Source organism: Bombina bombina, chromosome 3 (genome assembly GCF_027579735.1).
Source record: "Bombina bombina isolate aBomBom1 chromosome 3, aBomBom1.pri, whole genome shotgun sequence".
Classification (NCBI taxonomy): Eukaryota; Metazoa; Chordata; class Amphibia; order Anura; family Bombinatoridae; genus Bombina; species Bombina bombina.
This window is the reverse complement of record NC_069501.1, coordinates 650,734,317-650,761,440: the sequence shown is the minus strand read 5'-3', so window position 1 is coordinate 650,761,440 and position 27,124 is coordinate 650,734,317. Positions and strand designations below refer to the sequence as shown.

At 44.8% G+C, this 27,124-nt stretch overlaps 1 protein-coding gene across 1 annotated transcript in view; it reads right to left on the bottom strand.

Annotated features, from left to right (window-relative positions):
* VPS53 (VPS53 subunit of GARP complex) overlaps window positions 1–27,124 on the bottom strand; it is an 833,787-nt gene that overhangs the window by 549,657 nt on the left and 257,006 nt on the right. Inside the window, exon 6 of the mRNA XM_053707376.1 lies at window positions 20,313–20,428. Within this exon, the coding sequence (XP_053563351.1) occupies window positions 20,313–20,428 (116 nt within the window). The remainder of the gene's footprint in view (window positions 1–20,312; window positions 20,429–27,124) is intronic.

Below are 27,124 nucleotides of genomic sequence, written 5' to 3'. Positions count from 1 at the left end.
GATTTCCAGACAGCGCCCCAACCTAGCAGGCTGGCGTCTGTTGTTACAATCGTCCAATCTGGCCTGCTGAATGGCATCCCCCTGGACAGATGTGGTCGAGAAAGCCACCATAGAAGAGAATTTCTGGTCTCTTGATCCAGATTCAGAGTAGGGGACAAATCTGAGTAATCCCCATTCCACTGACTTAGCATGCATAATTGCAGCGGTCTGAGGTGTAGGCGTGCAAAAGGTACTATGTCCATTGCCGCTACCATTAAGCCGATCACCTCCATGCATTGAGCCACTGACGGGAGTTGAATGGAATGAAGGACACGGCAAGCGTTTTGAAGTTTTGTTAACCTGTCTTCTGTCAGGTAGATCTTCATTTCTACAGAATCTATAAGAGTCCCCAAGAAGGGAACTCTTGTGAGTGGAAAGAGAGAACTCTTCTTTTCGTTTACCTTCCACCCATGCGATCTTAGAAATGCCAGTACTAACTCTGTATGAGACTTGGCAGTTTGAAAGCTTGAAGCTTGTATCAGAATGTCGTCTAGGTATGGAGCTACCGAAATTCCTCGCGGTCTTAGCACCGCCAGAAGAGCCCCCAGAACCTTTGTGAAGATTCTTGGAGCCGTAGCCAACCCGAATGGAAGAGCTACAAACTGGTAATGCCTGTCTAGGAAGGCAAACCTTAGGTACCGGTAATGATCTCTGTGAATCGGTATGTGAAGGTAAGCATCCTTTAAATCCACTGTGGTCATGTACTGACCCTTTTGGATCATGGGTAGAATTGTCCGAATAGTTTCCATTTTGAACGATGGAACTCTTAGGAATTTATTTAGGATCTTTAAATCCAAGATTGGTCTGAAGGTTCCTTCTTTCTTGGGAACCACAAACAGATTTGAGTAAAACCCCTGTCCGTGTTCCGACCGCGGAACCGGATGGATCACTCCCATTAGTAACAAATCTTGTACGCAGCGTAAAAACGCCTCCTTCTTTATTTGGCTTGTTGAAAACCTTGACAGATGGAATCTCCCCTTTGGGGGAGAGGATTTGAAGTCCAGAAGATATCCCTGAGATATGATCTCTAACGCCCAGGGATCCTGGACATCTCTTGCCCAAGCCTGGGCGAAGAGAGAAAGTCTGCCCCCCACTAGATCCGTTCCCGAATCGGGGGCCCTCAATTCATGCTGTCTTAGGGGCAGCAGCAGGTTTTCTGGCCTGCTTGCCCTTGTTCCAGGACTGGTTAGGTCTCCAGCCTTGTCTGTAACGAGCAACAGCTCCTTCCTGTTTTGGTGCAGAGGAAGTTGATGCTGCTCCTGCCTTGAAATTACGAAAGGAACGAAAATTAGACTGTCTAGCCCTAGGTTTGGCTCTGTCTTGAGGCAGGGCATGGCCTTTACCTCCTGTAATGTCAGCGATAATTTCTTTCAAACCGGGCCCGAATAAGGTCTGCCCTTTGAAAGGTATGTTAAGTAACTTAGATTTAGAAGTAACGTCAGCTGACCAGGATTTTAGCCACAGTTCTCTGCGTGCCTGAATGGCGAATCCGGAATTCTTAGCCGTAAGTTTAGTTAAATGTACTACGGCATCTGAAACAAATGAGTTAGCTAGCTTAAGTGTTTTAAGCCTGTTTGAAATCTCTTCGATAGTAATTGAGTCAAGAGTCTCTTCCAGGGACTCGGACCAAAAAGCGGCCGCAGCCGTGACAGACGCAATACATGCAAGGGGTTGCAATATAAAACCTTGTTGAACAAACATTTTCTTAAGGTAACCCTCTAATTTTGTATCCATTGGATCTGAAAAGGCACAGCTATCCTCCACCGGGATAGTGGTACGCTTAGCCAGAGTAGAAACCGCTCCCTCCACCTTAGGGATCGTCTGCCATAAGTCCCGTGTGGTGGCGTCTATTGGGAACATTTTTCTAAATACAGGAGGGGGGGAAAAGGGTACACCGGGCCTATCCCACTCCTTAGTAATTATCTCTGTAAGCCTCTTAGGTATAGGAAATACGTCAGTACTCGCCGGTACCGCATAGTATCTATCCAGCCTACATAATTTCTCTGGAATTGCAACGGTGTTACAATCATTCAGAGCCGCTAATACCTCCCCTAGTAGAACGCGGAGGTTTTCAAGCTTAAACTTAAAATTAGAAATGTCTGAGTCCACTCTATTGGGATCAGAACCGTCACCTGCAGATTGAAGCTCTCCGTCCTCATGTTCCGCATACTGTGACCCAGTATCTGACATGGCCCTAGTATTATCAGCGCACTCTGTTCTCACCCCAGAGTGGTCACGCTTCCCTCTAAGTTCGGGTAATTTAGACAAAACTTCAGTCATAACATTAGCCATGTCCTGCAATGTGATTTGTAATGGCCGCCCTGAAGTACTCGGCGTTACCATATCACGCACCTCCCGAGCGGGAGATGCAGGTACTGACACATGAGGCAAGTTAGTCGGCATAACTTTCCCCTCGTTGTTTGGTGAATGATGTTCAATTTGTACAGATTGACTTTTATTTAAAGTAGCATCAATGCAATTAGTACATAAATTTCTATTGGGCTCCACTTTGGCTTTAGCACATATAGCACAGAGATATTCCTCTGAGTCAGACATGTTAAACACACTAGCAATTAAACCAGCAACTTGGAAATACTTTTCAATTTAATTTTCAATAGTATGAAAAAAACGTACTGTGCCTTTAAGAAGCACAGAAGTTATGACAGTTGAGAAACAATAAAACGGATAAACTATAAAATCAAATTCTTTCCGGTAAAAATACAAATTTAGCAAAGGATTGCCCCCATTAGCAATGGATAACTAACCCTTAAATAGCAGAAAAAATGTACAGAATATAACGTTTTTTATCACAGTCAAAGCACTATCTCACAGGTCTGCTGTGAGTGATTACCTCCCTCAAAATAACTTTTGAAGACCCTTGAGCTCTGTAGAGACGAACCGGATCATGCAGGGAAGAAAAACAGACTTGTGACTGAATTCCTGATGCGTAGTAAAAGCGCCAAATTAAGCCCCTCCCCCTCACACACAACAGTGAGGGAGATCAGTAAACTGTCATAAATTAAATAAAATGCCCGCCAAGTGGATAATTAGTGCCCAACACAATTTTTCACCCAGTACCTCAGAAAATTAAACGATTTAACATGCCAGCAAAACGTTTAACCTCAAATAAATAAATTGTCACAGAAACCTACTGCTAGCCGTTCTCACTGCAATATAGGCTAAGGTTTTATTCATACAGTATCATTCCAGTGAAGTGCCATTCCCCAGAATACTGAAGTGAAAATATACATACATGACAGCCTGATACCAGTTGCTACTACTGCATTTAAGGCTGAACTTACTTTATATAGGTATTTGCAGTATTTTCTAGTCAATTCCATTCTCAGAAAATAATAAGCTGCTACATACCTCTTTGCAGGTGAACCTGCCCGCTGTCCCCTGATCTGAAGTATACCTCACCCCTCAGATGGCCGAGAACAGCAACATGATCTCAACTACTCCGGTTAAAATCATATAGAAACTCAGGTAGATTCTTCTTCAAATTCTCCCTGAGAATGAACAACACACTCCGGTGCTGTTTTAAAATAACAAACTTTTGATTGAAGTCATAAAAACTAAGTAAAATCACCACAGTCCTCTCACACATCCTATCTATTAGTTGGGTGCAAGAGAATGACTGGGTGTGACGTAGAGGGGAGGAGCTATATAGCAGCTCTGCTTGGGTGATCCTCTTGCACTTCCTGTTGGGGAGGAGTTAATATCCCAGAAGTAATGATGACCCGTGGACTGACCACACTTAACAGGAGAAAAAGTAAAACCACCTAAGGGAGAGTTAAAAGAGACACTTGATATACCATTGATTACAACTTATTCTGTTCACGATAAACAATTCCAAAAAATAGTCAAAAAACATTGGCATCTTTTATTGAAAGACCCACTAATAGGGCCTAATTTAGGAAGAAACCCCAAATTCATTTATAGAAAGGCAAGGAACTTAAAAACATAATTTATGCTTACCTGATAAATTTATTTCTCTTGTAGTGTATCCAGTCCACGGATCATCCATTACTTGTGGGATATTCTCCTTCCCAACAGGAAGTTGCAAGAGGATCACCCACAGCAGAGCTGCTATATAGCTCCTCCCCTCACTGCCATATCCAGTCATTCGACCGAAACAAGACGAGAAAGGAGAAACCATAGGGTGCAGTGGTGACTGTAGTTTAATTAAATTTTAGACCTGCCTTAAAAGGACAGGGCGGGCCGTGGACTGGATACACTACAAGAGAAATAAATTTATCAGGTAAGCATAAATTAAGTTTTCTCTTGTGTATCCAGTCCACGGATCATCCATTACTTGTGGGATACCAATACCAAAGCTAAAGTACACGGATGATGGGAGGGACAAGGCAGGAACTTAAACAGAAGGAACCACTGCCTGTAGAACCTTTCTCCCAAAAACAGCCTCCGAAGAAGCAAAAGTGTCAAATTTGTAAAATTTTGAAAAGGTGTGAAGCGAAGACCAAGTCGCAGCCTTGCAAATCTGTTCAACAGAGGCCTCATTTTTAAAGGCCCAGGTGGAAGCCACAGCTATAGTAGAATGAGCTGTAATCCTTTCAGGGGGCTGCTGTCCAGCAGTCTCATAGGCTAAGCGTATTATGCTCCGAAGCCAAAAGGAGAGAGAGGTTGTCGAAGCTTTTTGACCTCTCCTCTGTCCAGAGTAAACGACAAACAGGGCAGATGTTTGACGAAAATCTTTAGTAGCCTGTAAGTAAAACTTCAAGGCACGGACTACGTCCAGATTATGCAAAAGACGTTCCTCCTGTGAAGAAGGATTAGGACACAATGATGGAACAACAATCTCTTGATTGATATTCCTGTTAGAAACCACCTTAGGTAAAAACCCAGGTTTGGTACGCAGAACTACCTTGTCTGAATGAAAAATCAGATAAGGAGAATCACAATGTAAGGCAGATAACTCAGAGACTCTTCGAGCCGAGGAAATAGCCATCAAAAACAGAAGTTTCCAAGATAAAAGTTTAATATCAATGGAATGAAGGGGTTCAAACGGAACTCCCTGGAGAACTTTAAGACCCAAGTTTAAGCTCCACGGGGGAGCAACAGTTTTAAACACAGGCTTAATCCTAACCAAAGCCTGACAAAATGCCTGGACGTCTGGAACTTCTGCCAGACGCTTGTGCAAAAGAATAGACAGAGCAGAGATCTGTCCTTTTAAAGAACTAGTTGATAAGCCTTTGTCCAAACCCTCTTGGAGAAAGGACAATATCCTATTAATCCTAATCTTACTCCATGAGTAACTCTTGGATTCACACCAATAAAGATATTTACGCCATATCTTATGGTAGATTTTCCTGGTGACAGGCTTCCGAGCCTGTATTAAGGTATCAATTACTGACTCGGAGAAGCCACGCCTTGATAGATTTAAGCGTTCAATCTCCATGCAGTCAGTCTCAGAGAAATTAGATTTGGATGATTGAAAGGACCTTGTATTAGAAGGTCCTGCCTCAGAGGCAGAGTCCATGGTGGAAGAGATGACATGTCCACTAGGTATGCATACCAGGTCCTGCGTGGCCACGCAGGCGCTATCAGAATCACCGATGCTCTCTCCTGTTTGATTTTGGCAATCAGTCGAGGGAGCAGAGGAAACGGTGGAAACACATAGGCCAGGTTGAAGAACCAAGGAGCTGCTAGAGCATCTATCAGCGTTGCTCCCGGGTCCCTGGACCTGGATCCGTAACAAGGAAGCTTGGCGTTCTGGCGAGACGCCATGAGATCCAGTTCTGGTTTGCCCCAACAATGGACCAGTTGAGCAAACACCTCCAGATGGAGTTCCCACTCCCCCGGATGAAAAGTCTGACGACTTAGAAAATCCGCCTCCCAGTTCTCTACGCCTGGGATGTGGATCGCTGACAGGTGGCAAGAGTGAGTGCCCAGCGAATTATCTTTGAGACTTCTAACATCGCTAGGGAACTCCTGGTTCCCCCTTGATGGTTGATGTAAGCCACAGTCGTGATGTTGTCCGACTGAAATCTGATGAACCTCAGTGTTGCTAACTGAGGCCAAGCTAGAAGAGCATTGAATATTGCACTTAACTCCAGAATATTTATTGGGAGGAGTTTCTCCTCCTGAGTCCACGATCCCTGAGCCTTCAGGGAGTTCCAGACTGCGCCCCAACCTAGAAGGCTGGCATCTGTTGTTACAATCGTCCAATCTGGCCTGCGAAAAGTCATACCCTTGGACAGATGGACCCGAGATAGCCACCAGAGAAGAGAATCTCTGGTCTCTTGATCCAGATTTAGTAGAGGGGACAAATCTGAGTAATCCCCATTCCACTGACTTAGCATGCATAATTGCAGCGATCTGAGATGCAGGCGCGCAAATGGCACTATGTCCATTGCCGCTACCATTAAGCCGATTACTTCCATGCACTGAGCTACTGATGGGCATGGAATGGAATGAAGGACACGGCAAGCATTTAGAAGTTTTGATAACCTGGACTCCGTCAGGTAAATTTTCATCTCTACAGAATCTATAAGAGTCCCTAGGAAGGAGACTCTTGTGAGTGGTGATAGAGAACTCTTTTCCACGTTCACTTTCCACCCATGCGACCTCAGAAATGCCAGAACTATCTCTGTATGAGACTTGGCAATTTGAAAGCTTGACGCCTGTATCAGGATGTCGTCTAGATACAGAGCCACCGCTATGCCTCGCGGTCTTAGAACCGCCAGAAGTGAGCCCAGAACCTTTGTAAAAATTCTCGGGGCAGTGGCCAACCCGAAGGGAAGAGCTACAAATTGGTAATGCCTGTCTAGAAAGGCAAACCTTAGGAACCGATGATCTTTGTGAATCGGTATGTGAAGGTAGGCATCCTTTAAGTCCACTGTGGTCATGTACTGACCCTCTTGGATCATGGGTAGGATGGTCCGAATAGTTTCCATTTTGAATGATGGAACTCTGAGGAATTTGTTTAAGATCTTTAGATCCAAGATTGGTCTGAAGGTTCCCTCTTTCTTGGGAACCACAAACAGATTTGAATAAAAATCCCTGTCTTGTTCCGTCCGCGGAACTGGATGGATCACTCCCATTACTAGGAGGTCTTGCACACAGCTTAGGAATGCCTCTTTCTTTATCTGGTTTGCTGATAACCTTGAAAGATGAAATCTCCCTTGTGGAGGAGAAGCTTTGAAGTCCAGAAGATATCCCTGAGATATGATCTCCAACGCCCAGGGATCCTGAACATCTTTTGCCCATGCCTGGGCGAAGAGAGAAAGTCTGCCCCCCACTAGATCCGTTTCCGGATAGGGGTCCGTTCCTTCATGCTGTCTTGGGGGCAGCAGCAGGCTTTCTGGCCTGCTTGCCCTTGTTCCAGGACTGGTTAGGTTTCCAGGCCTGTCTGGAATGAGCAACAGTTCCCTCTTGTTTTGAAGCGGAGGAAGTTGATGCTGCTCCTGCCTTGAAATTTCGAAAGGCACGAAAATTAGACTGTTTGGCCTTTGATTTGGCCCTGTCCTGAGGAAGGGTATGACCCTTGCCTCCAGTAATGTCAGCAATAATTTCCTTCAAGCCAGGCCCGAATAAGGTCTGCCCCTTGAAAGGAATATTGAGTAATTTAGACTTTGAAGTCACGTCAGCTGACCAGGATTTAAGCCATAGCGCCCTACGCGCCTGGATGGCGAATCCGGAATTCTTAGCCGTTAGTTTAGTCAAATGAACAATGGCATCAGAAACAAATGAGTTAGCTAGCTTAAGCGTTCTAAGCTCCATTACATTCAATGGAGCTGTCTGGATGGCCTCTTCCAGGGCCTCAAACCAGAATGCCGCTGCAGCAGTGACAGGCGCAATGCATGCAAGGGGCTGTAAAATAAAACCATGTTGAATTAACATTTTCTTAAGGTAACCCTCCAATTTTTTATCCATTGGATCTGAAAAAGCACAACTGTCCTCAAACGGGATAGTGGTACGCTTTGCTAAAGTAGAAACTGCTCCCTCCACCTTAGGGACCGTCTGCCATAAGTCCCGTGTAGTGGCGTCTATTGTTAACATTTTTCTAAATATAGGAGGTGGGGAAAAGGGCACACCGGGTCTATCCCACTCCTTGCTAATAATTTCTGTAAGCCTTTTAGGTATAGGAAAAACGTCAGTACACACCGGCACCGCATAGTATCTATCCAGCCTACACAATTTCTCTGGAATTGCAACTGTGTTACAGTCATTCAGAGCAGCCAATACCTCCCCAAGCAATACACGGAGGTTCTCAAGCTTAAATTTAAAATTAGAAATCTCTGAATCAGGTTTCCCCGAGTCAGAGATGTCACCCACAGACTGAAGCTCTCCGTCCTCATGTTCTGCATACTGTGACGCAGTATCAGACATGGCTCTAACAGCATTTGCGCGCTCTGTATCTCTCCTAACCCCAGAGCTATCGCGCTTGCCTCTTAATTCAGGCAATCTAGATAATACCTCTGACAGGGTATTATTCATGATTGCAGCCATGTCCTGCAAGGTAATCGCTATGGGCGTCCCTGATGTAATTGGCGCCATATTAGCGTGCGTCCCCTGAGCGGGAGGCGAAGGGTCTGACACGTGGGGAGAGTTAGTCGGCATAACTTCCCCCTCGACAGAACCCTCTGGTGATAATTCTTTTATAGATAAAGACTGATCTTTACTGTTTAAGGTGAAATCAATACATTTAGTACACATTCTCCTATGGGGCTCCACCATGGCTTTCAAACATAATGAACAAGTAGGTTCCTCTGTGTCAGACATGTTTAAACAGACTAGCAATGAGACTAGCAAGCTTGGAAAACACTTTAAAACAAGTTTACAAGCAATATAAAAAACATTACTGCGCCTTTAAGAAACACAAATTTTCCCAAATTTTGAAATAACAGTGAAAAAATGCAGTTACACTAACTAAATTTTTACAGTGTATGTAATAATTTATCAGAGCATTGCACCCACTTGCAAATGGATGATTAACCCCTTAATACCAAAAACGGAATAACAAATGACAAAAACGTTTTTTAAACAGTCACAACAACTGCCACAGCTCTACTGTGGCTTTTTACCTCCATCAATACGACTTTTGAAGCCTTTTGAGCCCTTCAGAGAAGTCCTGGATCATGCAGGAAGAAGCTGGATGTCTGTGTCTGTAATTTTTGCTGTGCAAAAAAAACGCCAAAATAGGCCCCTCCCACTCATATTACAACAGTGGGAAGCCTCAGGGAACTGTTTCTAGGCAAAATTCAAGCCAGCCATGTGGAAAAAAACTAGGCCCCAATACGTTTTATCACCAAACATATGTAAAAACCTATTAAACATGCCAGCAAACGTTTTAAAATACACTTTTATAAGAGTATGTATCTCTATTAATAAGCCTGATACCAGTCGCTATCACTGCATTTAAGGCTTTACTTACATTACTTCGGTATCAGCAGCATTTTCTAGCAAATTCAATCCCTAGAAAAATATTTTAACTGCACATACCTTATTACAGGAAAACCTGCACGCTATTCCCCCTCTGAAGTTACCTCACTCCTCAGAATATGTGAGAACAGCAAAGGATCTTAGTTACTTCTGCTAAGATCATAGAAAACACAGGCAGAATCTTCTTCTAAATACTGCCTGAGATAAACAGTACACTCCGGTACCATTTAAAAATAAACTTTTGATTGAAGAAATAAACAAAGTATAAAACACCACAGTCCTCTTACGACCACCATGTTAGTTCAGAGTTGCAAGAGAATGACTGGATATGGCAGTGAGGGGAGGAGCTATATAGCAGCTCTGCTGTGGGTGATCATCTTGCAACTTCCTGTTGGGAAGGAGAATATCCCACAAGTAATGGATGATCCGTGGACTGGATACACTTAACAAGAGAAATCAATATTAGCCCCAAGCGAATTCAGAGGTGGGAGTAAAATGTGCAATAGAGGGTATAAAACTCTAGAGGGAGAAAAAATTGAGGGTTTCTTTCCTTGCCACCAATGTAAGTCCTGTAAACACAGTACAAAATTAAAACAGATTAAGTCTGAGAAAGATGGGAGACTTACTAAGATAACAGACATTATAAGATGTACCGATATGAATATTATTTATATGTTAAAATGCAATTGTAACTTAAGATACTCCGGCCAGACAGGACGGAAATTAAAAGACCGTATACGCGAACATCTTCTAGCCATAGAACATCAGAGAGAAGATACTATTTTGTATAAACACTTTAAAGAGGTCCATAAGGGTAATACAGAAGCTCTAAGATTCTGGGGAGTTAAGAAAGTAGTGCAGGATGGGAGAAGAGGCAATATTGGTAAGAAATTGCTAAAACATGAAGCAGAATTCATCTTTCACTTTGGTACGCTCCACCCTAAAGGATTAAATAGTGAAATGGATCTAAATTCCCTCATATAAGCTGGGTGATCCATTGTTATCAAATTGAACCTGATAGTATATAAAATTAATTCAGTCTATTGTTGTATTGTAGATGGTCTAGTGGTTATGAGCATCACAGTATTTTTTCAAAAGTCCACGAGTTCGATTTAAGTCAACCTTAGTATGTGTGTATATATAATTTTTGTTTATTTTTTATTCACACCTAAATAGTCCAATACCTTTGGGACCTAATTGGTACTATCAAACCATTAATTTATAAAAAGATAGTTGGTAATTCTTCTATAAAAAATGAACAGTATATGGTTGAGAAAATGAAAAATAGTATATGATGTTTAAATTTCAAGAGCCCAACCCTTAAATGATTGAAATAGAATCAGAAATGAGAAAACAGCAGCTTGCCTAAAGGTTAGGGAAAAGACCTCACATACAAAAGTCCTGGGGATCAAATCCAATCAGTTGGTAAGAAAAATGCACAATAGTAATTTTTTTAACTTTGTACTAGGGCAATAACAGGCTAAGTATCAGCGATGTACATCTAATACACATGATGACCATTATAGTATAATGGTTAAAAGTCAGGCTCCCAATGCAAAGGCTGTGCGTTCGAATCCAAGCCTAGCTTTTTATTTACCATGCTCGTTTTTTACAAATAGTTTTTATTATTTTTGTTTATTGATTATCTTTTTTCTCATACATATTTTTCAGCACTGTTAGGAGACATAAGGCAATTAGCTGTTGGGAAGATAGATTAGGAATGATATATTTTGAATTAAGACGACATTATGATTGTAATAGTAGTGTATTGGCATGAAGATTATTCTAACAGTAACCATTATAGTATATATTTTAAAGAATGTAAAACCAGTTGAATATTAGATTATCAGTAATTTAGGAAGTACTGAATACATATTAAATAAGGCACAAAATTAAATATAATTGATGAACTGAAGGACAACTATAGGGTTAATTGAGAAACCCTTTAAAAGAATGATCACAGCTGGAGGAAGGTATCTTGACAAAGGCTCCCTGGTGAGCTGAAACACGTAGACCATACCAGTATCAGGCTTGTTTGGAGAGAGACAGACATTATTTGCTCCCAGGACCGCCACGCCAGAACCCAGTGGATTGATTGAAGTACTGAGCGAACGGTAGGAGCATAAAACAAAGGAGGATTTGAAGTGTGCACACTTAGAAGAATTGGAGTTTCCTAAAGTTTACTATCAACGAAATAGGAATATCCGGTGGAATCCAGGTGAGGGGATTGAAAAAAGACCGCCCTTATCACCCGAACACCGGGTAAGTGAAACCTGTCAAATGACTAACCGCCTGTGAAATTGGAGAGATCCTCACTTATGAATGATAAGCCAATTAGTTTTAAGATTTGTTCCTACATACAAAGGACATTGTCGACTAACTACAAGTTATTTCAAGCAAATACTTATCTGTATGAACATTGTGCTAAATAGACTGTGCATAATCTTAAGGATAAGAACTATCGCTCATTATAGAGCCGTAAAGGCAGTCTGATACAGATCATATTCAACCCGGTTCTTAGATTAACATTACATTGTATAACTTGTTGACGTGCCAAGTAATCTGTTTAGATAATGTTGTATTTTTAGCATAGATTATTGAGGTCGAACATAGCCTTTAATTGGTTTTAAACCCAGAGTGGTTTTGACACCGGTGTAATAGCGAGTCTTTTATCATCTTAACATAGAAAAGTGGTGAATTGATTGAAAGAGTGATTTTTGATGTTTAAATAAAAATTTTTTATATATAATACAAGCCTACAGCTGATTGCCTTATCACTATTATCGACTAATTCTCAATTTTTTATATATACTATTTTTTAATCATATGTTCATTTATTTATTTTGTATACACTATATTTAGTAATTCCAACCAGACAGCCTTGGGCGCCACCTCCAACCCCTGTTAAATTTTGGATATCCCTAGATTTAATTGCACAAGTTGTGAGAAGTGCAATTAGGAGGGTGGCTTATCTGGTCTAGCTTAATATCAGTTTACACACACTTTGTATCTTAAGATGGACTTGAGTGCAGTAAGCAGGCAGTAAACTCGTCAACGCTGATTGCTTGTGGAGCTGTTAATATGAGTCGGGATGGTTTTGCAGAAAGACTCTCCCTGCATCTCCGGACTCTAACTTTCATCCAGGCCCTCACTGAGAGGCTCACAGGACTACTTAAAACTCCAGTCCCATTCCGAAGAGTACTACCCTCCGTAAGACTACTTTGGCACTTCTCTATTATCCTCCTGTGACGAAAGGCAAAGAATGACTGGGGGATGAGGGGAGTGGGGAGGTATTTAAGCCTTTAGCTGGGGTGTCTTTGCCTCCTCCTGGTGGCCAGGTTCTTAATTCCCAAAAGTAATGAATGAAGCCATGGACTCTCCTCCCCTTTAGATGGAAAGGAAGATTAGCAAGTAGTGTGTCTGTGCTACCGGTGAGCACTTAAGCCCAGAAACCCAAAGCAAATAGAAAGATTTTTTGCGCAGATGAGAAAAATAAGCTGTGTACGACACTGGAGTAATTTCTGGGAGTGCTAAATTCAACCTACCTTAATTTTAAGAGACAGTAACCTCATTTGAACAGAAATTTAAAAAAGGGTCAAAAAGTGCTAATATAAAAGGTGTATGGTACATGGTGTATAAAATATACGTCCTCAGACTATGTAAAACGTTTATGTCACGGATACTGGGCTGCAAGGGTTAAACCCATACCCCCTACAACCTCACCCCTGTTGCTGCTTAGCAGTTTTGAGCTCCTCAGAGCAACCGCAATTCGCCAGACCATCGATTCCTGGTTGTTTTGTATATGGACTGTTGTCTTGGAGGAACTGGTCACGGACCGCCACTTTTCCTTTCGGCTGGCAGGGCCCCTGGAACTACCGGTCGGCCGTATCCTCCAGGATTACCGGTGCCCTTTGACCCAGGTCGCTCCAGTGGCCCTTTGTCCCAGAGCTCCGCTCTTCTGGGGTTTGCTGCCTCTCAGGGTGACCCAGAGGTGGGTTGATTGCCGGAAGGGAGCTACCTTGGGAACCGGGGTTTCGGATTCCCCCTATAACCCCTATTCTCCCTGGACTTCCAGGTGAACGTTTTAAAAACAGCATAACTCTGGTCCCCAGCCACGGTTCACGTCACTTTTTGGAAGTGCCGCCGCTCCCCCGAGATCACCGCGAAAACCGCCACCCCTGGGCACTGGTAATCTGTGGGACCATGGCTGCTATGGCCGGCGCCAGCCTGTCTGGAGGGGCGGGAAAACTGTGGCATTGTCTCCGGTTTTTATCAAGATGAGTGTGTGTATAAAAGATGTGTGTTTGTCACAATAAAGGCAGTTCTATTTTCACCTGAATGCTAGTCTGTCTAGTCATTTAGGTGGGCTCCTGCTACAATCACTTACCTAGGCTACATAGCCGCTTGTTCCAGGGAGAGGAAGGATCCCCTTTGGCGGAGCTACCCAGTCACATTGGCTGGCAGCGGTGGGATGCTTCAAATTTCCTGGGACATTCAAACCACCAGCTAGAAGGAATATTGAATGGAGACTCAAGGAAAGACTGCGGGGACCAGGAGCAGAACTACCCCCACCAGAGAAATGTTGGGAGAGGACCAGGCGGCCGGTGGTCGGTTGATGACCAGGGCAATGAGCCATCCATTACAGCGCCAAGTTCAGCACCAAGTACAGTATCCACCATGGGGACATCCATGTTGGATATACAGCGGGAAGTACAGTGGCGGTTGGCGCTGTATGACACCCGAGGAGGTCATCACCAAGATAGTCTCGGAGGTTACCCAGCTCAAGTTAGCAGAAATCCACCAGTACATAGGAGGGGCTCCATCTGCTCATGGAGTGCCGGCTCCCAGACCACCCAAGCTACCCCATGGGGCCTTCCGAGCATATAGGGAAGAGGAGGAGGATATTGACGGTTATCTTCAAGTCTTTGAGACCCAATGTGAACTGCAGGGGGTAGCCTATGCCAATAGACGGTCTGTCCTGATCGGTAAATTGTCAGGGCGTGCTTTGGCCGCTTTCCACGCTACCTCTTCGGAGGACCAAAGGGACTATAACAAAGTAAAAGTCTGTATACTTGCCTGATATGGGCTCACGCCGGAGGCCCACCGGCAGAAATTCCGGGCACTAAGGAAGCAGGGCGGACAGCCTTTCACAGAATGGACCCACCAATTCACCCGGTCAATGACTTCCTGGCTAGCAGGCTGCAAGGCCACTACTGGAGCCGAAGTTGCACAGCTTTTTCTACTGGAGCATTTCTATAACCATGTTCCAGTTGAGATTAAAGAATGGGTCCATGACCGTCGGCCTACCACAGCAGACCAGGCGGCCGTCCTGGCAGATCAGTACGCAGATGCCCGCCGCCAAGTTCGCCATGCCCCGCAATCGACTCCCCGCACAGCTTCGGTTGTAGTCCGACCCCTGGCGGCTACCAATAAGCCCCGGGACGTCCGGCCTTTGTCCCTTCGGCCGGAGTCAGGGACTCATGGGGATGTTTCTCCGGTGGGCACCCCGGGCACTTCAGGCAGGAATACCCGAGACGGCCCCGACAGCAGCCGGCAACCCAGCCAAGACACCCCCAGCCAACAGCTTGGGTGAGCACTCCAGCCCTAACCTAACCAGCCGCTTCCCACTACGCTTATACACCGGCATCGGCTGACTACCCTGAATGGGCTGAAGAGGAGGTTGGCACTCTACAAGAAGCCCACTTTGTGTCCACAGACAACCGTCAGCACCACTGCCAGACCGTTTGGGTCAATGGAAAAGCGGCCCAGGGATTACGGGACACCGGATCCACCATCACCCTGATCCAGCCTCATCTGGCCTCCGCTTCTACCACTACTGGAAGAACTCTTGCTGTTCGAGTGGCCACTGTGCGAATCCCTATTGCATGTGTCCATCTGGCTTGGGGCACTGGAGCCCGTACTTTGGACGTGGGCATTATGCCAGATCTTCCCGCCGATGTTTTACTAGGAAACAACCTTGTCCTACTTGTTTCCACCTTTTTGGGGGATACTCCCCTGGACACCTGCCCAGTGACCACCCCTGCAGGCAAGCTCAGCGTCAAGCCAACACACCGCAGCTGGGGACCCAGGTAAGACCCCCCACCCCGACTCCTCTCATTCCCCAACGCCCAACCCCGGTCCATGCCCTCCTCCCCGACCAACTATCCTGGGCCTCTCCCTCTGAATTTGCCCAAGAGACCCTAAGCGACCCGACCCTTGCCCCCTTCCGACACAGAGTAGGGACTCCCGACGGTTCCGATGGGAAAACGGCCTGTTGTATCGGGTCTCCCGGAGGAAGAAAAGGCTAGTGCCCAAACGCCAGCTGGTGGTACCGACACGATATTGGTCCGACCTGCTGCGAATAGGACTCGATATCCCCTTGGCCGGGCATTTAGGCAACTCCCGAACACACCACCGCCTTACTCAGGCCCAGAATCACAAGAGAAGTTAAGGAATATTGTAAGACCTGCGTGGTGTGTCAGAAAGTAGGGAAGACTGGGGACCATACGAAAGCCCCCCTTAACCCTCTCCCCGTTATTGACGAACCCTTTAGCAGAATCGCTGTGGATATAGTAGGGCCCCTACCTCAACCCAGTCCCTCCGGGAAAAATTACATACTCAAGGTAGTAGACTATGCCACTGGGTATCGAGAGGCAATACCTCTGACGAATATCCAGGCGGAGACGGTGGCAAGTGCTTTGCTCCGGGTATTCACCAGGGTAGGCTTTCCCCAAGAAATGGTCTCTGACCAGGGGATCCAGTTTACAGCGGAGGTCACCCAAAAGTTATGGGAACTGTGTGGGATAAAACCCCTGTACAGTGCCCCCTATCACCCCCAGACCAATGGGCTTTGTGAACGGTTTAACGGGACACTGAAGCAATTGCTTCGGATGTTCTCGGCTACTCACAAAGACTGGGAAAAATTCCTGCCGCACCTCCTATTTGCCTACAGAGAGGTGCCCCAGGAATCCACCGGTTTTTCACCCTTTGAGCTGCTGTATGGCCGGAAAATAAGGGGGCCGCTAGACTTGTTGCTAGCCCACTGGGAGGGGTCAGCAGGGGAGGAAGGACCCTCCGTTGTGGAGTACGTCCTGAAGTTCAGGGATCGCCTGAAGGACTTCACTGCCATGGTGCGGGAGAACCTGCAGGGCGCCCAAAGGAGACAGAAACGGTGGTACGACCGTAATGCTCGTAGCCAAATTCTCACAGTAGGGCAGAGGGTTCTTGCCTTGAAGCCTGTCAAAACGTACAAGTTACAGGCTTCCTGGCAAGGGCCCTACCGGGTGGTGGAACAGTTGAATAACACCAGGTACCTTGTAGCAAAATGCTCAGATGACCGGGTCCAACTGACCTTTCATGTGAACATGCTCAAGGAGTATGTAGAAAGACCCCAAGATGTAGCCACTATCTGTGCTCCAGCGGTGGAAGACTCGGAGAGCCTTCCCATGCCAGAGCTCCCCGGGCCGGATGAGACCCCTCAAGGAGTAGCCAACCTAATCCTGGATTAGAGGTTAGCGGCTGGACAGAGACAGCAGGTCCGGCATTTACTAGAGGACTGCCAGATGTTCTCCAATGTCCCTGGGTGCGCCACAGTGACTGTGCACCAAGTGGAAACCCCGGGACAAGCTCCCCTGAGACAGGCAGCTTACAGAGTACCTGAAGCTGTCAGAGACGGTATGCACCGGGAGCTCCGAGGAATGTTGGACCTCGGTGTTGTTGAACCGTCCAACAGTCCCTGGAACTCCCCGGTGGTGCTGGTCCTCAAGAAAGATGGTACTACCCAGTTCTGCATTGACTACCGTAAGCTCAATGACAGAACCACAACCGACGTCTACCCCATGCCCCGTGTTGATGACCTCTTAGATAGAATTGACAGGGGTGGATCGCCTGCTGGATGGCCTCCAAGACTATGCCTATGCCTACTTGGACGACATTGCCATCTTTAGTGACACCTGGGAGGATCACTTGATCCACCTGGGCATCGTTCTAGATCGCCTGAGAACCGCCGGGCTGACCCTGAGACCCGACAAATGCATCATATGCCGCTCAGAATTCCAGTACCTGGGCCACTGAGTAGGCTGTGGGCAGCAGCGGCCGGAGCCCGCCAAGGTTGAGGCAGTGGCAAACTGGCCCACCCCTCGAACTAAGACCCAGGTCTTAGCCTTCCTAGGAACCGACGGCTATTACCGAAGGTTTGTCCCCAAATTATAGCACCCTCGCCAAACCCTGGACCGACCTGACTCGTAAAAGACTGCCCCGACAGGTACTGTGGTCCCCAGAATGTGAAAATGCCTTTCAGAGCTTCAAGTCTGCCTTGATCTCTGCCCCCGTCCTGGCCGTGCCTAACACCACCAAACGTTTTTGTGTCCACACAGATGCCTCCATGTTTGGGTTGGGAGCAGTACTAAGCCATCAGTAGGAAGCTGCTGCCCAGGGAGGTAGGCTACGTGGCGGTGGAGAAGGAATGCCTGGCACTGGTATGGGCCCTCAAGAAATTACAACCGTACCTATATGGAAGGCACTTCACTGTCCTCACCGATCACAACCCCCTGGTGTGGCTTAACCGAGTGTCGGGAGATAATGGCCGTCTACTAGGATGGAGTTTAGCCCTGCAGCCCTTTAACTTTGACGTTCAGTATAGGCCGGGAAAGAGCAATGGGAATGCCGATGGACTTTCCCTCAGACTGAAATAGAATTCTCCTCGGACAGCCCCCAGTAGACCCGTGGGGATCTAGCCGGGTCTGCCGAACTGGAAGGGGGGAGTTTTCACGGATACTGTGCTGCAAGGGTTAAACACATACACCCTACAACCTCACCCCTGTTGCTGCTTAGCGGTTTTGGGCTCCTCAGAGCAACCTCAATTCCCCAGACCATCTATTCCTGGTTGTTTTGTATATGGACTATCGTCTTGGAGGAGATGGTCACGGACTGCCACTTTCCCCTTCGGCTAGCCGGGCTCCTGGAACTACTGGTCGGCCGCATCCTCCAGGATTAGCGGTGCCCTTTGACCCAGGTCGCTCCAGTGGCCCTTTGTCCCAGAGCTCCGCTCTTCTGGGGTTTGCTGCCTCTCAGGGTGACCCAGAGGTTAGGTGATTGCTGGAAGGGAGCTCCCTTGGGAACCGGGGGTTCTGATTCCCCCTATAACCCCTATTCTCCCTGGACTTCCAGGTGAACGTTTTAAAAACAGCATAACTCCGGATCACATCGCTTTTTGGACTGTAGATTCTGGGGATCGAGAGCTTTAAAATGACACCCTGGAAGTGCCGCCGCTCCCCCGAGATCACCCCGAAAACCGCCACCCCTGGGCACTGGGAATCTGTGGGACCATGGCTGCTATGGCCGGCGCCAGCCTGTCTGGAGAGGCGGGAAAACTGTGGCATTGTCTCCGGTTTTTATCAAGATGAGTGTGTGTATAAAAGATGTGTGTTTGTCACAATAAAGGCAGTTCTATTTTCACCTGAATGCTAGTCTGTCTAGTCATTTAGGTGGGCTCCTGCTACAGTTACTTTCCTAGGCTACATAGCCGCTTGTTCCAGGGAGAGAAAGGATCCCCTTTGGTGGAGCTACCCTGTCGGGGTAGCCGGGGTATCAGTCACAGTGTACATGTCCATACTAATAGACGGTGGTCTATGAAGGTGCAAATTAACTTACAGCACCTTTGTCTACTATACTAACCTCAGGTGCAGCAACTTGCCTCCATTAGAGGAGCAGTGAAAGCACATGCCAAGGATCTATTACAATTAACCAATTCTACAACCCAGGCATTTGGTGAATAAATCCACATTTCACCTGGAAGACCTTTGACATTTCAGACTGAGAAAAGCTCCTTCACTGCATGGTGTTGAAAACTCCATGTCTAGTCATCGGTCCAACAGGGCACTGTGAGGAGGTCCTCACATCGGTTAGAAACTGACCTTTGCTTCCTAGTGAGGTATTTCTTTTATACTTTTGTTATTTTTAGCAAGTTGTGCCTAGACATATTTAATGATGATTGGAGTATTACTACCATTGTTCATTCAGTCTCCTTTTAGTTAGTTATTTGTTCGGTTCATTACTCTCCCCCTATTTGTATAGGCACTGTACATTGCACGCTAATGTTGTTACTAATGATATTATTGACATTATAAGAATTTGGTCACATTGATTTGCACTATACACAATGTATTTTCTGGTGTTTTATTGTTTATACATGGTTACTATGAGTATTCTTTGGTGGCTCTTTTGGTGAGGGGAGGAACTTGGCAGTGCATAAAGGAATATGAAACAAACAAAAAATTGTGTTTCGGACAGAGCATACTGTTTTATAAAGATTTCTAATTTACTTATATTAGAAAATTTGCTTTGATTCCATGGTATTCTTTGTCGAAGAACTACATGGCAGGAAATAGTGCTGTCATCTACTGATCTTGCAAAACTGCTGCCATATAGTGTTCCAGAAATGGTCCATCCGGCTCCCAAACTACTTTTCCATTTCCTTGATATAACAACACGTAAGTACAGAATAAAACCTAACCTCAAGAACACATTAACTGTAACAGCATGTGTTATGTTTTCAAAAGGGACCAGAATCTTCTAAAATCTGTCTAAAGATACCTTTTAGGTTCACAGGGAGGAGAACATAAAAATATGCAACTTTCCATCTCTAAAACTTCTTTACATTACATTTCCATTTAGCAAAACTGTGGTTTAAAAAACTAAAAAGCACACAGTCTAAAATAGGACCTCCAATCAAACAAACTATACATGTACTGTGAAATTATTATGTTATACATTACACATAGAGTTATTAAAGTAAAAAGATATTTTATATCCCATGACAGCAGGTTTTGTCAGAATGCCATCTTGATAAGAAATGATGAAAGGCTTACTCCAATGAATCTACTCCTCCAGCCAGCATATGCAGGTGATTTAGTGTTGTGATTGAGGTAGTCAAATGCCGTTTTGCATGGTCCAGTTGCTTAATATCACGAGTGATTTCTTTCACCTTAAAGGGATAGGAAAGTCAAAATTAAACTGTGCAGAGCATGTCATTTTCTCTTAAATGTTTTGTTCTCTGTATCAGTTGTTGAAAAACATATGTGCATAGCCTCAAGCAGCAGTAATGCACTACTGAGAGCTAACTGGCGATTGGTAGCTACACAAATTTGTCTCTCGTCATTGGCTCACTAGATGTGTTCTGCTAGTTCCTAGTAGTGATCTGGAGCTGATTTATCTGTGTGTTTAAACCCATTAGCAGGGGTTAAAAACTTACGGCTAGATTTAGAGTTTTGTCTGTAATGACCCGCGTAGCTAACGCTGGCTTTTTTCTGGCCACTCCTTTAAAATAACTCTGGTATTGAGAGTCCATATAATGTCAGCGTTAGGCTCCAAAAAAGGAGCGTAGAGCATATTTAACGCAGCTTCAACTCTCGATACCAGAGTTGCTTACGGACGCGGCCAGCCTCAAAAACGTGCTCGTGCACGATTCCCCCATAGGAAACAATGGGGCTGTTTGAGCTGAAAAAAAACCTAACACCTGCAAAAAAGCCGCGTTCAGCTCCTAACGCAGCCCCATTGTTTGCTATGGGGAAACACTTCCTACGTCTGCACCTAACACTCTAACATGTACCCCGAGTCTAAACACCCCTAACCTTACACTTATTAACCCCTATTCTGCCGCCCCCGCTATCGCTGACCCCTGTATATTATTTTTAACCCCTAATCTGCCGCTCCGTAAACCGCCGCTACTTACATTATCCCTATGTACCCCTAATCTGCTGCCCCTAACACCGCCGACCCCTATATTATATTTATTAACCCCTAATCTGCCCCCCACAACGTCGCCTCCACCTGCCTACACTTATTAACCCCTAATCCGCCTCACTAACCCTATAATAAATAGTATTAACCCCTAATCTGCCCTCCCTAACATCGCCGACACCTAACTTCAATTATTAACCCCTAATCTGCCGACTGGAGCTCACCGCTATTCTAATAAATGTATTAACCCCTAAAGCTAAGTCTAACCCTAACACTAACACCCCCCTAAATTAAATATAATTTTAATCTAACGAAATTATCTCTTATTAAATAAATTATTCCTATTTAAAGCTAAATACTTACCTGTAAAATAAATCCTAATATAGCTACACTATAAATTATAATTATATTATAGCTATTTTAGGATTAATATTTATTTTACAGGCAACTTTGTATTTATTTTAACCAGGTACAATAGCAATTAAATAGTTAAGAACTATTTAATAGTTACCTAGTTAAAATAATAACAAAATTACCTGTAAAATAAATCCTAATCTAAGTTACAATTAAACCTAACACTACACTATCATTAAATTAATTAAATAAAATATCTACAATTACCTACAATTAAACCTAACACTACACTATCAATACATTAATTAAATACAATATCTACAAATAACTACAATGAAATTAACTAAAGTACAAAAAATAAAAAAATATTTACAAACATAAGGAAAATCTTACAACAATTTTAAACTAATTACACATACTCTAAGCCCCCTAATAAAATAACAAAGCCCCCCAAAATAAAAAATGCCCTACCCTATTCTAAATTACTAAAGTTCAAAGCTCTTTTACCTTACCAGCCCTGAACAGGGCCCTTTGCGGGGCATGCCCCAAAGAATTCAGCTCTTTTGCCTGTAAAAAAAAACATACAATACCCCCCCCCCAACATTACAACCCACCACCCACATACCCCTAATCTAACCCAAACCCCCCTTAAATAAACCTAACACTAAGCCCCTGAAGATCATCCTACCTTGTCTTCACCATACCAGGTTCACCGATCGGTCCTGGCTCCAAAATCTTCATCCAACCCAAGCGGGGGCTGGCGATCCATCATCCGGCGGCTGAAGAGGTCCAGAAGAGGCTCCAAAGTTTTCATCCTATCCGGGAAGAAGAATAGATCCGGACAGGCAACCATCATCTTCCAAGCGGCATCTTCTATCTTCATCCGATGAGGACCGGCTCCATCCTGAAGACCTCCACTGCGGACCCATCTTCATCCGGCGACGTCCAACTGAAGAATGACGGTTCCTTTAAGGGACGTCATCCAAGATGGCGTCCCTCGAATTCCGATTGGCTGATAGGATTCTATCAGCCAATCGGAATTAAGGTAGGAATATTCTGATTGGCTGATGGAATCAGCCAATCAGAATCAAGTTCAATCCGATTGGCTGATCCAATCAGCCAATCAGATTGAGCTCGCATTCTATTGGCTGATACTATTTATTATAGGGTTAGTGAGGCGGATTAAGGGTTAATAACTTTATTATGATAGCGGTGCGATCCGCTCGGCAGATTAGGGGTTAATTATTGTAGGTAGCTGGCTGCGACGTTGTGGGGGGCAGGTTAGGGGTTAATAAATATAATATAGGGGTCGGCGGTGTTAGGGGCAGCAGATTAGGGGTACATAAGGATAACGTAGGTGGCGGTCGGCAGATTAGGGGTTAAAAAAAATTTAATCGAGTGGCGGCGATGTGGGGGGACCTCTGTTTAGGGGTACATAGGTAGTTTATGGGTGTTAGTGTACTTTAGAGTACAGTAGTTAAGAGCTTTATGAACCGGCGTTAGCCCAGAAAGCTCTTAACTACTGACTTTTTTCTGCGGCTGGAGTTTTGTCGTTAGAATTCTAACGCTCACTTCAGATACGACTCTAAATACCGGAGTTAGAAAAATCCCATTAAAAACATAGGATACGCAATTGACGTAAAGGGATCTGCGGTATGGAAAAGTTGCGGCTGAAAAGTGAGCGTTAGACCCTTTTTTGAGTGACTCCAAATACTGGAGGTAGCCTAAAACCAGCGTTAGGAGCCTCTAACGCTGGTTTTCACGGCTACCGCCAAATTCTAAATCTAGGCCATAGTTATTCTCAAAAATACGTTAACAGAGCATTTTCTTTTTGCACATTTATGTCCCTTTAAAAAGGACATAATCTGTATTTGTAACTCAAAAGATAAATATGATAATGTTCTATAAAATCAATTTCCAGCATGCAACAAATGAAGTTTATTGCTTAAAGTTAAAGTGAAGGTAAAGTTAATGTGTCTGCTCCAAATAAATATATAATTCAAAATAAATAGCATGTTCATTCATCATTTCTTATATTTTACAATTTTACCTTTGATATCTTTTATAATGTGCTCCGATTTTGATTTGCTCAAATCAACCCGATTTTTTGTTTTTTTTGTCTAAACAACGATCACGTTGTTTAGACAGCCAATTGATTCTTTGGCCATTAGGCGGCCGTCAATTGACGTCAGCAGGGGATGCTTAATTGTGCGCATGCGCAACTATTTGCAGTTCCTCCTTGAAAAGCGAGCGCGTCCTCGTGTAGTGCATGCGCATTAAGCGGTTCAGTTGTCTGGCCAAGTTTCAACAGCATCGGATCGCATGCGCTGAGGAGTTTGATGACACCGCGATTAACGCATGCGCAATGGCGACAGATAGTTTTTGGGCGCATGCGCGGTGATTAGAGGCTCGATGTGCACGAGCGTAGTTGACACGTATAGAGCGGGTGGGACCGCTCTATACGTCAAAGTATAGCAAACACGGAAATGATGGATGGGAGGAGATTAGGATCGCAAGGGTTAGAAAAATAAAGGTAGGTAAATACGGTCAGATATAAGTTTATTTAAAAAATAAACCTAGCGACTACGTTGTAGGTTGGAAAAGGAATATATCTATCAATTTTTATGGGAAAAAACTTTACCTTCACTTTAATCATCACTAAACTATAAAATTAAACAAATGTAATTATTTAATTTAGTGCAATATTACTAAATATTTTTTTCATAAAAAAGCAAATTTCTGATAGCCCATATATTCAGAATTTGATTCCCTTTAAACTCCTTGACTGTTTAGCATTCTTGCACTAGAGCAGTTTTCACTTGTTTGGCCCTCACTGCATTTACACATAAAACAAATTATGCTTACCAGATCATTTAATTTTCTTCTGTATAAGGAGAGTCTATGGCTTTATTCCTTACTGTTGGGAAATATTGAACCTGGCCACCAGGAGGAGGCAAAGCCACCCCAGCCAAATGCTTAAATACCTCTCCCACTTCCCCCAGTCATTCTGCAGAGGGAACAAGGAACAGTAGGAGAAATATCAGGGTATAAAAGGTGCCAGAAGAAAAACATAATTTAGGGGGCCGCCCATCGGAGAAACACGGACGGGAGCTGTGGACTCTCCTTATACAGAATAAAATTAAATTATCTGGTAAGCATAATTTATGTTTTCCTTCTTAATATAAGGAGAGTCCACAGCTTCATTCCTTACTGTTGGGAAAATTATACCCAAGCACTAGAGGACACTGAATGATAACAGGAGGGACAAAAAGAGAGCTTTCCAGGACAACTTAATATCAACTTCATGCATAGGCTTAAACGGAGCACATTGCAAAACTTTAAGAACCAGATTCAGACTCCAAGGGGGAGCCGAAGATCTGAACACAGGTCTGAACCCAATCAGAGTCTTAACAAAAGACTGAACATATGGAAGCTCAGAGAGCCTCTTGTGCAGTAAAACAAACAAGGCCGAAATCTGTCCCTTCAGGGAACTGGCCGAAATACCGTACTCCAAACCATCCTGGAGAAACAGCAGAATCCTGGCAATCTTAAATTTATGCCAAGGAAATCCACGCTCTTCACACCAGAATAAGTAGGTTCTCCACACCTTATGATAGATGTGACGAGTAACTAGCTTACGAGCTTGAATGAGAGTATCAATAAATCTCTCAGAAAAACCTCTCTTGGCAAGGACTAAGCTTACAATCTCCACGCAGTCAGCCTCAGAGAATCTAGATTTTGATGAACAAAAAGGACCTTGTTCCAGCAGATCCCTGCAACAAGGTAACTTACATGGAGGAAAAGATGACATCCTCACTAGATCTGCGAACCACGTCCTTTGCGGGCCTCGATGGAGCAATCAGTATTACGGACACCTGCTCCTGCTTGATGCGGGCCACTACCCGAGGATGGAGTGGTAATAACGGAAAAGGGTAGAGTAGGTTGAACCTCCAAGGCACCGCTAATGCATCTATTAGCTCTGCCTGGGGATCCCTGGACCTCGACCCATATCTGGATAATTTGGTATTGAGACGAGACGCCATAAGATCTATCTCTGGCGTCCCCCACATGTAGAATATCTCCGCAAACACTTTAGGATGTAGAGACCATTCCCCCGGATAAAAATATTGTGTGCTGAGAAAATCCGCTTCCCAGTTGTCCACACCCGGGATGTGGATTGCAAACAGCCGTGGGAGTTTCTCGTTCCCCCCTGATAATTGATGTAAGCCACCAAGGCTATATTGTCTGAATGGAATCTGATAAACTGGGACGAACCCAGAAGAGGCCAAGCCTTCAGAGCATTGTACATTGCTCTAAGTTCCAGAATGTTGATCGGGAGGGAACGCTCCTCCTGAGACCACAGGCCCTGTGCCTTTCTGGCACCCCAAATAGCTGCCCATCTTGACAGGCTTGCGTCTATAGTCACAATGTCCCAGGATGGTCGTAGAAAGGATGTCCCTCGGGACAGATCTAGACAGAGTCACCAAGAGAGTGATTCTCTCGACCGGCTGTCCAGGGAAATCTGTTGACAGATCCTAATGATCGCCGTTCCACTGTCTCAGCATGCGCAGCTGTAGCAGTCTGAGACGGAACCTAGCAAAGGGAATTATGTCCATGCTGGACACCATAAGACCAATTATCTCCATACACTGAGCCACAGATGGCCTTAAGGAGCTCCCAAGGGCAAGACATGCCGAAGCTAGCTTGCACCATTCTCTGGTCAGTGAGAAATATCCTCATAGATATTGAAACTATTATAGTACCCAGGAATTCTACCCTGGTGCTTGGAATAAGAGAACACTTCTCTAAGTTTATCTTCCATCCATGTAATCGAAGAAGTGAGAGAAGAGATACCGAATGGTCCTCCGCTAGACGAAAGGATGGTGCTTGAACCAAAATATCGTCCAAGTAGGGTGCTACTGCTATACCCCAGGTTCTGGCGATGGCCAGGAGAGACCCTAGAACCTTTGTAAAGATTATTGGGGCCGTAGCTAGACCAAACAAAAGTGCATTGAACTGGAAGTGCTGATCCAGGAACGCAAATCTTAGGAACTGGAAGTGGTCCCTGTGGATTGGAACGTGAAGGTAGGTATCCTTCAGATTTATAGTGGTAATGAACTGTTCTTCCTGATCTAGAGGAAGAATGGACCTTATTGTCTCCATCTTGAACTAGGAGACCTTTAGAAACTTAAGCACAGGTCCAGAATTGGGTGGAATGTTCCCTCCTTCTTTGAGACCACAAACAGGTTTGAGTAGTATCCAAAACTATTTCTGCAATAGGAACCTAGACAATGACCCCTAAGGAGAACAGTTCCCGCACGCACCCCAGAAAGGCTTCCCACTTTTCTGGTATTAAAGACAGGCTTGAGAGGAGAAATCTGCCCTTGGGTGGATGAGATTTGAAACCTATCTTGTATCCCTGAGCTATGACCTCTTGGACCCACGGATCCTGCACGTCCCTGGAGCAAGCATCTGAAAACAGCGACAGTCTGCCCCCTACACGATCCAGCTCTGGATCGGGGGTTGCCCCTTCATGTCAACTTGTTCTCGGCGGGCTTCTTGTTCTGCTTGGATTTATTTGAGGATT